Source organism: Lutra lutra, chromosome 6 (assembly GCF_902655055.1).
Source record: "Lutra lutra chromosome 6, mLutLut1.2, whole genome shotgun sequence".
Taxonomy (NCBI): Eukaryota; Metazoa; Chordata; class Mammalia; order Carnivora; family Mustelidae; genus Lutra; species Lutra lutra.
Genome location: NC_062283.1, coordinates 71,392,932 through 71,409,759, shown reverse-complemented (window position 1 = coordinate 71,409,759; position 16,828 = coordinate 71,392,932). Strand labels below are relative to the sequence as shown.

General features: G+C 40.9%; 1 protein-coding gene across 3 annotated transcripts in view; it reads left to right on the top strand.

Moving 5' to 3' along the window:
- MCM9 (minichromosome maintenance 9 homologous recombination repair factor) overlaps positions 1–16,563 on the top strand; it is a 90,446-nt gene extending 73,883 nt beyond the window's left edge. For all 3 annotated transcript variants that reach the window (XM_047732941.1, XM_047732938.1, XM_047732940.1), the window contains 5 exons: positions 5,878–6,080; positions 6,689–6,892; positions 7,910–7,992; positions 8,455–8,600; positions 12,920–16,563. In XM_047732941.1, the coding sequence (XP_047588897.1) occupies positions 5,878–6,080; positions 6,689–6,892; positions 7,910–7,992; positions 8,455–8,600; positions 12,920–14,399 (2,116 nt within the window). In that variant the 3' untranslated portion in view covers positions 14,400–16,563. The remainder of the gene's footprint in view (positions 1–5,877; positions 6,081–6,688; positions 6,893–7,909; positions 7,993–8,454; positions 8,601–12,919) is intronic.
- The last annotated feature ends 265 nt before the right edge of the window (positions 16,564–16,828 follow it).

The window sequence follows — 16,828 nt, the reverse complement described above, 5'->3', positions numbered from 1 at the left end:
AGGATGGGAAACATGGTCTGGCTCTGCTCCTGGGCGAAAGGGAAACAAAGTTTGGTGAATACATAGCAGCCACTGTCACAAGCGAGAACTGAACTTAGGGGTCCCAGCATATCAACAGTGACTAAAGCCATGAGTGGAGATGGGAATCACCCCTTAAAGGATGCCCCGAGAATACTGGGAGAGGATTGCAAAAACAAAAGCACTTCCCGGAGGGCCTGGAACAGTGAAAATAATTCATGCAACCTAACTTTGCAATGTCTAGAAAAGTTATTACTATGGTTTTGGGAAAGTATAAACAAGTGGACTAAAAATAGGAAAATTATATGATTTCACTCACATGTAGAGTCTGAGAAACAGAACAGAGGACCATAGGAGAAGGGAGGGACAAATAAAACACAATGACATTAGAGAGGGAGACAAACCATAAGAGTCTCTTAATATCAGGAAACAAACTGAGGGTTGCTGAAGGGGAAGAGTGTGGAAGGGATGGGGTAACTGGTGATGGGCATTAAGGAGAGCACGTGATGTAATGAGCACTGGTGTTATATGCAACTGATGAATTACTAAACTCTACCTCTAAGACTAATTATATACTCTACGTTAATTAATTGAATTTTTAAAAAGGTAGATTTTTCCAGAAACTGGAATGTTTTCCTTCCTTGAAGTAAATGTAGAAAGACATATATATTAGCATGATTATTTTATTGCTGTTGAAACCTGTAACTATAGAATGGCGTTGAATTTTAGAAACACAGAACTAGGTAAAGCTTTATTTTTTATTTACCATTATTTAGTGGATGTTTATAAGCATTTAATATGAGACAGGCAGGTGAGGATAACAGTAAGTCACAGTCCCTCAAGGAGGATTGAATCCAATAGGAAAAAAGTAAGGCAAGTCAGTGACTACCTAAAGCATCAGGTGGGTTCTCTACAACCATAGGAACTGTTTCAGATGGTCCACCACTGGGGGGTAGGGGGTAGGGGGACAGTCTGCAGATAAAGAGCACTGGTTGTGGAGCTAGCCAGTCTGGGTTTGAATGGCAGCTCTGCCGCTCTCCATCACCTGTCGGGGAGTTACTAATATCTCTTAACTTCCACTTTCCATATTACCAAGCCAGTGATATGTTATCTACCTTTCAGGTGATTGTACATCTGAGGGAGAGTGTTCATACATAAAGCCTAGCACAGTGCTTGCCATTACAGATATGGTAATTACCTTCATTACTGTTATCAGAGAAGGCAGAGGTCCTACGGGTTGGAAAAACGACTGTCACCTTACCCCAATTCATGAGTTCATTCAGTAGTTACTCAGTGAGCCACCACTATACACAAAGTACTTAGGATTCGGCTGTGTATGGGTATCTGCATCTCCTAAAGCCCCATCCGGTGTTTGATGCAGTAATGTTTGTTTGTGTCACAGACCTGCAGCCACCAGGCACAGACCCTACCTTCCCCTCTTTCAGGTGACCGCTCCTCTGTTTTTCATCGCTCCCATTTCCACGAACTGCTCCTCAGGCAGCCCTTTCCTTCGCATAAAATTGTCCTTACCCCCTTCCTTAAGCTTATTTCATTTTGTCCTGATTAGGAATAATTCACCACCTTCTTTCTGTGTGTGTTTGTTCATCTTCCTTCTCACATCATGGATATCTTTAAGAGAGTATACCTCATTGATACCCAGGAGCCTCCACAGAGGTATTTTTCTGATGCTAATGCTGACAGGGACGCCATCATCCGCTGCTTGGCAGGCACTGTGCGGTGCCTCCCCATCCTCCAGCAGTTCTGTTGTAAACTGGCTGAAGGCAGGGACCAGTGTACACCTTCCTGAATTCTCAGTCCCGTCCTCTGCACACAGGAAATGGCTTAAAATCTATTCATTGATCAGAGAGAGGAAGAGCAGTCAAGTTTACCTCACATTGAAAATAAATTTTTAAATTCGTTTCTGTTGTATTTTGTCTCATTGCCAGTATTCCAGCAATATTCCTTTCTATGATAAAGGCAAACGGCCTCACTTCAGAGTGGATGAAATGTGTTTTGCGGGATTAGTTAGGAACAATTTACTACATTCTTCTTGGCAAACTGGATTCCAAGTTCTAAACAACTGCCTTTACAAAGCCATTTTGGCACATAAATTGTAAGATGCAGACTGTTCAGAATTTTCCCCTTTCAGTAATTTTTTAAAAGGGGATTTGGTTTTAAAGGGGGATTTAGTGCCTTGTTTGTCATTCTTTGATGAGTGTCGTCTTGTGCCATTTACCACAAATAAAGATTCTCATACTTTTTTCAGTCTCAGGGCATGGGCTGATCGCTAAAGCCAACTGGAAATAGATCAGACATTAACAAATGTAGCACGTTTGCTGATGTCACTGGTCTGTGACTGCTGAGAGGCAGACATGCCACTATAACTAAAAATGGCCATTGAGTGGAGAGCATTCAGATTTACAGAGAGAAAAGAATCTACATTTGTTATTGTTAATGAAGATGCCATGTTATTTTGGAGACTTGGCCATCATTAATAAGTTTAAGAACAGTATCTAAGTTATGGAATAGCCATACCCTTGGCGCCCCTGCTCTGTTCAGGACTTGTGTACCCCTACCCCTTCCCCTACCATTGCCTCATCTCCTCCACGGGTCCTGGCCACCTAACTTGCCCACGGTGCCCATACCTCCTCAGTCTACCCTTCACTGTTTCTCCTCAGAAACGTGATGTTTTTCTTATGTCTGTTGGCTGTCTGTATGTCTTCTTTGGAAAAATAACTATTCAGGTCTTCTGCCCATTTTTTAATTGGATTGTTTGGTTTTTCTGGTGCTGAGTTGTGTAAGCTCTTTATATACTTTGGATATTAACCCCCTTCGGATTTATCATTTACAAATATCTTCTCCCATTCAGTAAATTTTCTTTTGTTTCCTTGTGGTTTCCTTTGCTGTGAAGAAGCTTTTTATTTTGATGTATTCCCAATAGTTTATTTTTGCTTTCATTTCCCTTGTCTTAGGAGACATATCTAGAAAAATGTTGCTATATGGGGCACCTAGGTGGCTCAGTCAGTTAAGCATCTGACTCCGTTTCAGGTCAGGTCATGATCTCAGGGTCCTAAGATTGAGCCCCGCTTCAGGGGCTCACTGTGGACTCTGCTTGTCCCTCTCTCTTCCCCTCTGCCCCTCCTCCCTGCTTGTGCAAGCAGACACACACGCACACACACTCTCTCTTTCAAATAAATAAATAAATAAATAAATAAAATCTATTGAAAGGCAGAGAAAGAAAGGAAGGGAGGGAGGAAGGGACAGAGAGAGGAAGGAGAGAGAGAAAATAAAAAGTAAAGAAAAGAAAAAAAGAAAAGAGTTGCTATGGTTGATGTCAGAGAAATTGCTGCCCATGTTCTCCTCTAGGATTTTTATGGCTTCAGGTTTAATGTTTAGGTCTTTAATCCATTTCATTTTTGTTCATGGTATTAGAAAGTAGTCCAGTTTTAGTCTTCTACATGTAGCTGTCCAGTTTTCGCAGAACCATTTATTAAAAATCTGCCTTTTCCCCATTGTGTATTCTTGCCTCCTTTCTCATAGATGAACTGACAACGTAATCATGAATTTGTTCCTGGAGTCTCTGTTCTGTTCCATATATCTATGTTTCTGGTTTTTTTGTGCCAGTACATTATTGTTTCAGTTACTACAGCTTTGTTATGAATCTTGAGATCTTGAGATCTAGAACTGTAATACCTCCATCTTTGTTCTTTCTCAGGATTGTTTTGACTATTTGGGGTCTTCTGTGATTCCATATAATTTTTTTTATTATTCTGTTCTGTGAAAAATAATGTTGGTATTTTGTTAGGGATTACATTGAACTTGTAGATTACTTTGGGTAGTGTGGACATTTTAACAGTTTTTGTTCTTCCAACCCATGAGCCTGGAAAATCTTTCCATTTGTTTGTGTCGCCTTCAGTTTCTTTCATCAGTGTTTTATAGTTTCAGAGTATAGGTCATTCACCTCTTTGGTTAAGCTTCTTCCCAGGTATTTTATTCTTTTTGGTGCAGCTGTAAATGGTGTTGTTTTTCAGTTTCTCTTTCTGCAATTTCATTGTTAATGTATGGAAAAGCTATAAATTTCTTGGTAATAATTTTGTATCTTACCATTTTACTAAACTTGTTTATTCTGGTACTTTTCTGGTGGATTGTTTAGGATTTTTCTGGACCTGAATAGACATTTTTCCAAAGATGACATACAGATGGCCAACAGACACATAAAAAGATGCTCAGTGTCACTAATCATCAGGGAAATGCAAATCAAAACTATCATGAGATATCACCTGTTAGAATGGCTAAAATCAAAAAGATAAGAAACAGCAAATGTTAGTGAGGATGTGGAGAAAAAGGAACCCTCGTGTACTGTTGGTGGCAGTGTAAATTGGTATAGCCATGGAAGACAGTATGGAGGTTCCTCAAAAAATTAAAAATAGGAACACCATATGATCCAATAATTCCACTATTGGAAAACAAAAACATTAACTCAAAAAGATACATGCACTCTTATGTTTAATGAAGCATTATTTACAACAGCCAAGACAAGGAAGCAAACTAAGTGTCCGTCAAGAAGACAAATGTATAAGGAAAATGTGATGTGTATGTACGTACACACACACATGCACGCACACACACAAATATTACACAGCCATCAAAAAGGATGAGATCTGCCATTTGAGACAACATGGGTGGACCTAGAGGATATTATGCTGAGTGAAATAATTCATACTGAGAAAGACATATACCATATATGATTCCACTCATAAATGAAATCTAAAAAAAAAAAAAAAGGCAGAATCAGAACTATAACTACAAAGAACAAACTGATGGTTGCCAAAGGGAAGGGGCATGGAGTTTGGGCAAAATAGGCAAAAGGAAGAGGGAATTAGTTCAGTTTTGTATTGAGTTAAGTCATGGGAATAAAAAGCAGAATTTAAGGAATATAGTCAGTGATATTGTAGTAGCGATGTAATGGGACAGATAATAGCTTACACTTGTGGTGAACGTAGCATAATGTATAAACTTGTCAAATCACTTTACTTATGCACCTGAAACTAATGTAACATTGTGTTAGTGTGTCAGTTATATTCAGAACAAACCAAAGGCATGATGCTAATCAATCCTTATTTTTCCTGATTTCCTTTCCCCCTCTCCCCGTCTTTTACTTCCTTTGTTTCTCTCCCTCCCTCTCTTTCTGACTCTTGTTTCTTTCACTTCTAGAAAAATCAAAAGAAGCGAACACACAGGAGGTTTTTCTGCATCCACTATCCATTCTCCAAAGTCCCCCTAACCCTGCCCCTCACCTTCACTCTCACAAATATGTGTGTGTGGTATGTCTGCATGTATATTTATGTGTAGGTGTGTGGATATATATACACACCTGTCTACCCCCACTTCAAGTCCAGATGTTATGAAGCTACTTGATAATGTTTCTCTAATCATCTCTTCCATCCACACAAAGGAGTATACGTTATCTTTACTTTCCCTGGGAACTTTATCCTTCTAGAACTTACCACAGTCTTCCCTCTCTTACCATTGTGGCATGTAGATTGCAAGCTCCTTAAGAGCAGTATTCATATTTAGTCAGTTTTGTATACCTCTTAGCACCCAGCAGAGGGGTCTGCTCATAGGAGGGGCATAAGAAGTGTTTAATCAGTAGTAACTTCTCTTCAGGATAGGCTACTGCAAGTGTACTTCCTTCGGCCCTGTTGTTTGTGATACATCCTTGTATCATTCCCCATCCTCTTACACACAAGCCTCTCTAGATTTTCGGGGTACAAGAGTAGCCCCTTTTTATTAACAAGTTTAATTTTGCTTTTTATTTGAATCTCAACATTCAGTGAATCGTTTCCTTTCTTTGAATAGCCTCGTGTGCAAGCTGAACACAAGGACCACCATCCTGGCAGCAACTAACCCCAAAGGCCAGTATGACACCCATGAGTCTGTGTCTGTGAACATCGCTCTTGGCAGCCCCCTCTTAAGTCGATTTGATCTGATCCTGGTTCTGCTCGATACCAAGAATGAAGACTGGGATCGTATAATTTCTTCCTTTATCTTAGAAAACAAAGGTACGTGAAGATGAATCATTCAAGTTGACCAAGAAAAAGTAGACATAACCACATGAAATTCTCTTTGAAGAAAATGAAATAAATACCCAAGGTACCCTACCTAAGCAGCATTAGAGCAATGCTCGCACAGAAGGCAGTCAGAGGAGCCATTTAGTGTGCCCAGAATAATGAGTAAAAGGACTAGGGCCTACCGATGATATTACAGTCGGTACATGTGTTCTTCGTGATGAAAGGAGGCAACCTTATGATATATAATTATCACTCATCTCTTGCATGCGAAGAAAAGTGGACTGAATTATGAAACAGAAATCTCTAAATGTAAGTTTCTCTTTAATTAGATTTACTCAAATACTATGTATTACTATAGGATGGACCAGAATTATTGTGGATAATTTTAGCCCCTGTAGGAAGTTTACCTTTATTGAGCTTAGATCCTAAGGCTACTTATTCTTGAACTCTGTGCTATGCAGAGTCAGATCTAGGTTTTAGTGGCCACAGACTTAAAGGTTATCTTTTTTAAAAATGAGTGTAAGAACTTTATCAAAACCCTTAAAGCGAGATGTTTACCTGTTCCTAGAAATTACTGACCTAGCACCTGATACATACAGGTTACCCAAGCAAATCAGAGAAGCTCTGGAGCATGGAAAAGATGAAGACCTACTTCTGCCTGATTCGGAATCTCCAGCCCACGCTGTCTGATGAGGGTAATCAGGTCCTTCTCCGGTACTACCAGATGCAGCGGCAGAGTGATTCCCGGAACGCTGCCCGGACCACCATCCGTCTGTTGGAAAGCTTGATCCGATTAGCAGAAGGTTTATTTCATTCAACAAATAATACTTCTCTTGGGTGCCCAATATGTGCATGGAGCTTGGCACCATGAATTCAAAGATGAATAAGAAGAATCCTAAGGTGCTCATAGTCACTTAGAGAGTAAAGGCTCTGAGCTATGAAACTTCCGTTCTTCTGGGGACAGATTATGGGTATTGAGTAGAATGTAGCATCATTAAGAAAGCGGAATCTTAGAGACATGATTAACTTAGAAAGTCTTATTTACTAATGTTTGTTTCTCAGTGACAGTCTGTTAGCATTTGGGGTGGAACACTTTCTTATTTAGAGTTGTTTCCTATGTAGCATCTCTGTCTTTTTTTCTCACTAATTGCCATTCACACCCCACCACCAACGTAAGAAACTAGCCCATCCCAAAGGCCTGAGACTTCGTGCATTCATACAAGGAACCTGCATCTCAAGACTTTTTTCCTAACAGTGACTTTTATTCATAGCTCTTGTTAAATTAACTCTTAAAAAAAATTCCACATGAACTGATGTATCATATGATGACAGAATGCTTAATAAAAAGTTCTGTAAAACCAATGCACTTTACATTGTCAAGGATTTATAGCTAATATTAAGACAAGAAGTACCCCAAATGTAGGCTGGTGAGTTTGGTAGTTTTGAAAAACCCATAGATGAAGAGAAGTGTCAGAGAAGAGAAACAAGTTTTATACTATATATTTCTATAAAAGACAAGATAAGGATTAAAAGTTATTGAATATTAGAGATAGGCTCCTAGAACCCCTTTCCTTTTGGAGCCCAGAGTACTTTTTCATATAAATACCCAGAATTGCCACGGGCTGTGCAAGATTAGGCCCATTATTAGAGAAACAACTTTAAAGCTAGTTGAAATTAGACCTTTGTACTTGTTTTAGTAAAATGAATTTGTGATTAGTAGTGCATTCATTAAATATAATTTTTAAGTGCCTCGGATAAAGTATGGCATATATCACCTCAAATACTCTCTAAAAACATTTCTGTCTTCCTGATTTTCTTAGCTCATGCTCGCCTGATGTTTCGTGATGCTGTGACTCTGGAAGACGCTGTGACAGCTGTGTCAGTGATGGAATCTTCAATGCAGGTGAGGGCATTTTGCACCTAATATTTGAACCCTAATTATAATCATGTAAAAAAAGACAAGACAATTTAGAGCATATCAGAAGTTATAACAATGATCCTATTCTGGATATAGATCCAAAGGAACTAGATCCAAAGGAAACCATGTAAAAGAAGGGGAAAAACTTGTGGAAATACCCTTTGCATCAGTAGCATTGCTTTGGCCCACTGGGTACAGTAGTGGGTCTCTCTCTTTTTTTCCCTCAGCACATCTGAGGGATGCTCATGGTCCCACTAGAGGCAATGTGCTTCCTGGAGCAACGCTCGCTGCCAGGAATGGGGGCAGAGAACTACTGAAATTTGGAAAAGGCCCCCAGGTGATTGTGATACCCAAGAGGGGGTGGAGAAAGCTGATCTGGGAGCTGTGGTCTCTAATGGGTGTTTTCTGGTGACTCCCCTGCTATTTCCCATTTTCTCACCCCTTCAGGGAGGTGCACTGCTAGGAGGTGTGAATGCACTCCACACTGCCTTTCCTGAAAACCCTCTGAAGCAGTACCAGAGGCAGTGTGAGCTTATTCTGGAAAAGCTAGAGCTACGCAGCCTCTTGAGTGAAGAGCTAAGAAGACTTGAAAGGTGAGAAAAGAAGTCCAAGCAATACTTACAATGGAAGATCTTTGTTTGACATTTAGTGAAATGAAAGAAGTGGAAATTAAGTGGAAAGTCTATCTGTACTATCTGAAGGGGATTGGCTCAGTTACCTGTTTCTGTGTAATCAATGACGGAAAAGCTCAGGGGCTTAAAAAAACAAACAAAAAACACCCCCACCACCATTTTAGTGCTCACTCTTCTAAGAAATTCAGGGGGGCTCAGTCAGAATGCTTCTCTCCCCTCCACATGGTGTTGGCTGGCAGCACACCTGTGTTTAGCTGGGAGCTCAGGTGGGACTGGAACATCCAGAAAGGCTTGCCTCACATGTGCAGTGCCTTAGCAGGGATGGCTGGCCGCTCTGTGCTAGAGGGCGGTAGCTTAAGGCACCAACAGAACAAAAATCGAAGCTGCCAGGCCTCTTATGAGCTGGGCCAAAAGTGGAACAACATCATTTCTGTTACATTTTGAAGGTCAGAGCAAGTCACAAGATCAGGCCCCATGTAGGGTAGGGGGAAATAGACACCACATCTTGATGGGAGTGACATAGACATACAAGAATGGGGGAACTGACGGCTGCCCTCTTTGGAGCCTTCCATAGCTACATTTCCTTGGCTTGCTGTTTTGGTGAGCCTCATAGAGAACACTGAGTGGTTCTTTACTATATATAGCAAACTATATATTAATTTACTGAATTTTTACCACTGGTTCCCAATTACATGAGAAGCACCAAGGTTGGCTAGTCACAGTTTACACTCAAGACACACAGTTTCCATGCAATCAAGAAATCTTGTCGGGGCGCCTGGGTGGCTCAGTGGGTTAAGCCGCTGCCTTCGGCTCAGGTCATGGTCTCAGAATCCTGGGATCGAGCCCCGCATCGCATCGGGCTCTCTGCTCAGCAGGGAGCCTGCTTCCTCCTCTCTCTCTCTGCCTGCCTCTCTGCCTGCTTGTGATCTCTGTCTGTCAAATGAATGAATAAAATCTTTAAAAAAAAAAAAAAAGAAATCTTGTTAAGTGGGCTTCATTCTGTTTATTGCGACTGCTTCTTCTGTTTTTCTTTGGCTCACTAGAAGTAGAGCAGTGCTGTTCAGAGAGGTGGCTAGGAATGCTGTTGAGAAAGAACTTGGACTCCAGGAATGTGCTCTATCCCAGGCCAGACCCAGACACAAAATATTTTAATAATTTGGCTTTATCATTTTTCCTTGCCAAGAGAGGACATGTACAAGGGAGTTTACATAAAGAATCTTAGTGTTTATTAGTATTTAAATTTTATTCTTAATGTTTTTAGAGCTTTCTTCCAAGCATAATAAGTATTTGATCTTTATATAAACCTGGTGAAAGAAAAATCACAGAAGACTCAGACCCAGACTGCTTTTAGGCCAGCTGTAGCTAGCATGTGGGGCAAGGTAGGGAAGTAGAAATAACTAGTACTGACTTTCACCTGGGAAGGGCCCTCCTGGTTCATTAGCAACAGCTCTGACCTTCCCTTCAGCATCATGATTTTCTTTCCCTACATGCTCAAAGTCATGACTTTTAAAATCTTACATATTTAACAAACTAAAAAAAAAAAAAAAAATCCCCAGTGAGAATGATATATTATGTTAAAGAGGAAAATTGGTCTCTCATCTCACAGGGTGACAAAAGTAATGTTTCAAAACTCTGCTTTCTAATCATTTGTTAAAATGTGGATACGTGGGAAGCAACATGTCACATGCATTACCTAAAGAATTTTTGCCCCCACTTTAGTGTTTGGTTGCTCCTGGCGTATATGAGCTTCTAAAAAGCTAGACTTGGAGTGTGTACCTATGGAACACAAGTATACAGCGACGGGATATCTTTTTGGGTATCTTCGTGGTCAGTGCAAGTGGCTCAGTAACTGCCCTGAGGCGGCACTTGGCCTTGACCTCAAATCTGGGGACTGGTGAATGGAGACGTGTGGAAGCAAAGCGGATGCTGAAGGAGAATGCGGGGACTGCAGTGGGACCTGTTGACGGAATCAGTAGAACCCTGAGAATTCTTTTCCTGGCTTTTCTCCTTTCCCTCACTGCCTTCATCCATTAGCATTCTGTGTCATACTCAGGCTCCAGCACAGCCTTCCTGGGGCAGTGTGGGGACTGGCTGTGTGTTGCTAATACCCAAGTGCCAGCCTGCAGTGATCTTGCCCTTTACATAAACTCAACCCCCTTTTCTTTTGGTCTTCTGGCTTTTGAATGATCCAGAGCATGGTATTGAGATGAAAGCTATTCCTTTGGTTCTTTCATGGTTTGATGTAGGGGATCCTTTTCAGCCTGCCCTGGGCCCGGCTTGGCTTTTGGAGAGGCTGCTCATTTTGACTGACCAGAAACTGGTCATGCAGACCGCCAAAAGCTGTCATATGCTGGATTCAGGAAGGAAAGGATTATGAAGCTCAGAATCAGTGTTCTGTGATAGAAAAATCGCAGCTGGACTTATCAAATTCAACATGACCAACCTGAAGGGAAAGATAAAGAAAAAAGAATAGGTAATGATCTGGGGGAAAAAAAATAAAATAAAATAAAAGGATTCCACCTTAAATATTCTTTCTTCTGGTATATACATCTTTGAAATGCAGGGTCATGTTCAGGGCGTTGATCCTCAAAGCTATAAACCCAGGTGCCCAGCAAATATAAGTGAACACCCTCCAAGACACAGCTAAAGCCAATCTTACCATGTGAGAAAAGCCTAAGTAGCGGATGGGTTTATCCCCGCAGGAAAGAGTTCTCTGTCCCTTAAGGGGGTCATAAATGAGTAATACAACTATTTGTATTTTATTACACTTTTCTTCTGGAAAATGCTTGCAAGTGACAGCCGTCCTCAAATGGTGGCCATTGTAACCACCTGAAAACAGAATGCAAAGAAGCTGTGTTTTAGGAAGGTAGAGTAAAACTGCCGGCATTTTACGTCAGGGAGAATTTAATTCCCAAAGTCAGAATTAGACTAAATTGGGACAGCTTAACTATTCTACCCGTTTAAAATTCCCTATCTTCTAGAACATTCTTATGGAGCTTTAACAATTACAAATATCCCTGACTTCAGTTTGATGTATATTAGATAGTAGTAATTTTGAAAGCTATTTCTTTTTTGTTTGGTTATGACTCCAATGAATATGGATTTTGCTATGCTGATATGTCCAAATCTACAGTAAGTGAATATAACCCAGTATTTTTACAATAATTTTGAGGGTTTTTTTTTTCCTGATCATAGAGTACACGTTCTCTATAGTGTACTTTGGAAAGTAACAGTAATAAATTAGGAAAGCAAAAATCGCATACAATCTTATTTCCCAGAGAGGCCTACCATTAACATTTTAATGTATTTAAATATATTTAAATTTAAAATTCACTTAAATTTAATGTCTTTTCTTCTTCGCCTTTTCTATGATTACACATGATTTTTAGAATAATTTACTCATCCTCTCTTTGGTTTAATTCCTTTTCGAATGTAACACGTGGAAGCAGGGTCATGTTGCCCCTTACACTGAGAAACTATTTCTGAGTTGTTAGGAAGGGCTTTCTGAAGGACCTCCTTTGGAGAAACTACCGTGTCTGTTACAAATTGGCCCTCTCGCATTATTTCAGTTTCTAATATGCCCACAATTAAAAATGATTGTCACTGATCAGATCATTCCAGGAGGTCAGTAGGTTTTACCTCTCTGTCAATTTGATAGAGAGTAGCTGCCCAGAGCTCATGTTGAAGTGTGGGCTGAGTTTTGCAGGAAAGAAGCCCCAGCTGCCTGGAGGCTGTGTGCCATGAATGTGATGCCCCTGGGGCAGCGTGAGCCACAGTGCAGGGGAAGCGTGGTCGTTCCCTGGGAAGGTAACTTTCAGGTGTACCAACATTCAGTACTCAGGTAGAGACATGTGAGGAGATCATAATTTCTGCTCTTCCACCTTGTTTCTCATTTGCTATAAAACAACCACTTGCTCAGCACTCGGCTGCTGAACAGATAGCGACAAGCTTGTCTTGCGGTGGAACATTCAACTGGAAAGATTAGAATGAGCATTTTACACTGACCTTCAGACAGACTTGTAGGGAGAGCTTAAAAAGTAGACAAACCTGCTATTCCATTTCCTTTATTTAACTTTTTAAAATGATTATCAGAACCACTTAAATTCTGTACTGATGAGAAAGGATAATTTCCTCCTGCTGCTCTAAGAGACTGTATTTGGCATGAACTTGGAATTATGTTGGACTCAAGCCCTTTACATGGCATCTCAGAGACTCAAGAAATGGAAAGGTTAGTGTAAATTCTCTTTTCAATACATGTTCCTTATTTATCTCTGCTACAGGTTACAGAATCAGAATGTGCACCGATCCCAGCCACAGGCAGTGGAGGCAGAGACTAACCCAGGATCATCAAAAAATGACCCAGGAGAAGCAGCAAAGTCCGGAATCTGGTCAGCACAGCAGGAAGTGAACTGGAGCATGCTGATCTCCTCTCCTGGACCCAGTCCCGAGGGAAGCCCACTTTCTGATCCCCTATCCCATGGGGAGCCTAGCAGACCAGCAAAGAGAAAACATTCTGCTGAGCACAAAAATAGCAAAGATGACAGTTTGGACTGGTTTGACTCCATAGCAACTCATCAGCTTGAACCTCAAAATACTGTGCCGGTATCTCCCAAAACAAATGGTGGGAAAATGGCTTTGCAGACCTTCAAGAACAAAGCTCAGGGTAAGGGGAAGGGTGAGCCAGGCCAAAGGAGCAAAATGGAAACTGGACAGCTTCCAGCACCGGGAGAGACAGAAGCTTCACGGAGGCCAGACCACGTAGACCACGTTGAAGGGAAAGAGGCAAAAAAGGCAGCAGTCGTTCCAGAGGCAGCAGGTTCTGCTGGTGAGCCGGACTCGGTACTGACTCATCATGTCTCCAGGAAGCTGCACCAGCTGCGCAAGGCCAGCGCCCAGGAGTTGTGCAGGAACCCCGCCACGGTGTCTGTACATCCCGTAGGCCCTTCTCATCCTCGGTCCAGTTCTTTGTGTGGCCCCAAAGGAGCACTGGAAACTCCCAAAAGAAAGAGACAGAAATCCCTTGCTCAAATGGAAGAGCCTGAGCTTGGACGTGCTGAGAGTCCAGGTCCCCCACTGGCCAAACTGGCGAAATTTACTTTCAAACAGAAGTCAAAACTGACCCACTCCCCTGAAGACCACAGCCCTATGTCTCCTGGCACAACTAAAGGAGCAGTTCCAAGTCCTGGAGTTCTCCAGAGAGTGAGCAGAGAAGCAGTTGTGCCTGGAAAGAGTCCACAAAAGTTGGCCTCTACCTCAGGAAGCAAAAACTCAGATCAGCAACAGGATCAGGCAATGGATGTGTCACAGCAGGCACTGGAGGAAGACAGACCAAGAGAGAAAAGCAAACGTGGCCCTGAAGGAAGAGTTACCCAGCCTGAATTTGAGCTTGGGAACCAGACTGGGCATTCTCCTCCTACTTGCCAAAGAGACAGAAAGGAAGAGGTCTCATGCAATATTAAAAGCAGCAAGGTTCACGCTTGCACATTAGCCAAACTGGCACACTTCTCCTTTACTTCCCCCTCTGAATCCAAGTCAGAATCCCCTCCACCTCCTCCTGAAAGTGAGAACAAGGGGGCGAGAGGCACTAGCCCTCGTCCCGGGGCCTCAGCTACCGTGCTTGGCAAGAAAAGGAAAACTTTTCAGCTGGAGGGGTCCAGTGAGAGATTGTTTCTTTCCAAAAAATCTCTCTTTACTTTATCGGAACTAGATGACGAAGCACTGGATTTTGATTGGAATGAAGAAATGAGAAGAAAGCCATAATCATGAAAAGCTTTCTGGTCAAATTTCAGCCTCCCCAACTCCACACAGCATCTTCGGGGTATGGACATGTGTTTATATATGCACAGAACTATTGGCCCTATCGAGAGTACCATTCCAAATACCAGCTACCCCAACAGGTTTTATAATTTCAGGCTTATCTTCATGACTTGCAAAGTTGTATAATCAACGTTGGGCAGTGTGATACCAGCACTGGAATTAATTGACATCGTGCTTAACTTTGCAGATGGAATACTTGTATTCCCAAAGATGTTTCTGTTTGTTTTGATTTGGTTTTTTTTTTTTGATGGTTTTGTTCTCTCTCTCTCTCTTTTTTTTTTTTCTTTAATTGGGACTTGGATCTTCCTAAAATTGTTTCTCACATTCACTCAGGAACAAATGCCAGGAAGGTAGCCCTCAGGAAGCTAACAGGTTAGATGAACTCTTTTCTGTTTTTTTTTTGTTTCCTAATTTATTCTTCACCCAAGATAGGCAAAGTGTGGTGAATATTTATTAGCATTTACCAAAACCATGTGATTTTTGTAATATTATTTCTGTGTCTTTTCTCATGTGTCAGATTAGATGGGACTAATGCTTTTCCTTCTTTGAGAGGCATCCTTACAATTCCATGGTATTCCTAAAGATCTGGCAGCTGGTCAAACTGTAGCTTTGTGAAGTACTTAACCTTTTGAGTTTTCCCTGTTTTCTCGAGCTAACATTTTGTGCTTCAGATTCTTTGTTTCATTGAGGGGCCTACCCTCAGCCCAACCTAAATCCTGTAGTTAGAAGGAGAATGTTCAGTAATCTCAATCACATGTCATGGCATCTGCCCAAGTGGTTAGTAGGGAACTGTGATTCCTACTAAGTTACGATTCATTTGTCCTTCAAAACCAAGCAAATGATGACTGGTAAAAATAGACTCCTCAAGCTTTGTCTTTCTTAAGTCCTTTTAAAATCACTTCTCCCTTTGGATTCTAGCAGGGGCTTTTAGGGTTTGATAGTTATAGACTTTCTCTTCTGAATTATGAATTTTTAAAATAATAATTAATGGAGGCTTTCATTGTCTGAGGCACATTTAGATGTGAAGAATACCCAAAACTGTATATACTTCGTTTAAAGATTGCTTCATTAAATTCATACCAAAAAAGTAAGGAACCCCAAATTTTCTTGAGTATTTACACGTTAATTGCAAAATTGACTAATTAAATTTTCTGAAAAATTTTAAATTGTGAGTACAAATTTAGTATGGTTGAATCATTTGAAATAACACCTAAAATAGCTGGTAAAAGACATCTATAAGCAGTGATTATAAAATGTATTATTGCACATTCACTTCAACCTATTCTAAAACATTAAGACCATGGTTTGGGTAATTTCTTATTATTTCCATACTTAATAACTTCCTAGGGTAATATGATTCTTAATGTGATCTATTCCCAGTGTCTCAGTACTTGCCTGCATTTCAGTAGTCTGACCAGAAATGAGGGAAAAAGAGAGGATCTGGGTTACTGACCAGGTAAATCTTGGTCTATACACTGTTTGGCCTGAATGTGTAGTGGACTGGGGTGATTCAATCGTGAGTCACCATGCAGAGCTGTGTCTCGTGCATGTGTGTGTTGCGGGGGGTAAACTATTAATTCCTCTTCTTATAAGTGTTTATCTTTGAAACTGCTGTGGGTTGCAGCTATGATGCATTAAGCTTTGCATGGCTCATAGTGCCTAACCTGTTGGCTTGTCACTCAGGCATTTCGATCTGTTCTGTTTTCATTATTGAAAATGGCTGCATTCCCTATTGGGCATCTTGATTCTAGAGCTTTCATTTCTTGGTAATGAGGGATTTAGTTTGTGTAGTTAACTTATCTCTTCAGGACATTGAATAATTCATGTTTTAAAATATGGTGTTAAATTGTCTCTCTTCCTTAATTATTGTATATTATCACCTGTGCCACCTGCTACCTGGTTATTATTTGTGCTCACCTGATATCCTATTATTTATGCTAATAAACCCACCCTGTTTTTTATTTTAGTACCTTCTATCAGGATCCTTTGGCCAGCTTCCTAGTTCTGTGTATTTTTTCTTTGATGCTTACATGGTTGGAAATAACTATATATGTAAATACTGTAAACAGACAAAATTATTAGAAGGAATAAAATATTCAGTGTGGGGCGCCTGGGTGGCTCAGTCTGTTAAGCGGTTGCCCTTGGTTCGGATCTTGATCCCGGGGTCCTGGGACCGAGTTCCGCATTGGGTACCCTGCTCAGGGGGGCATCTGCTTCTCTCTCTCCCTCTGCCCCTCCCCCCACTTGTGCTCTCTCTCTCTCTCTCTCTCAAATAAATAAAACCTTTAAAAAAATAAAATATGAACACTCCTTTACTTACTAAAAAATTTAAACTTGCATCACAGTCTACTTGCTGTGCTTGTGCCTTGCTG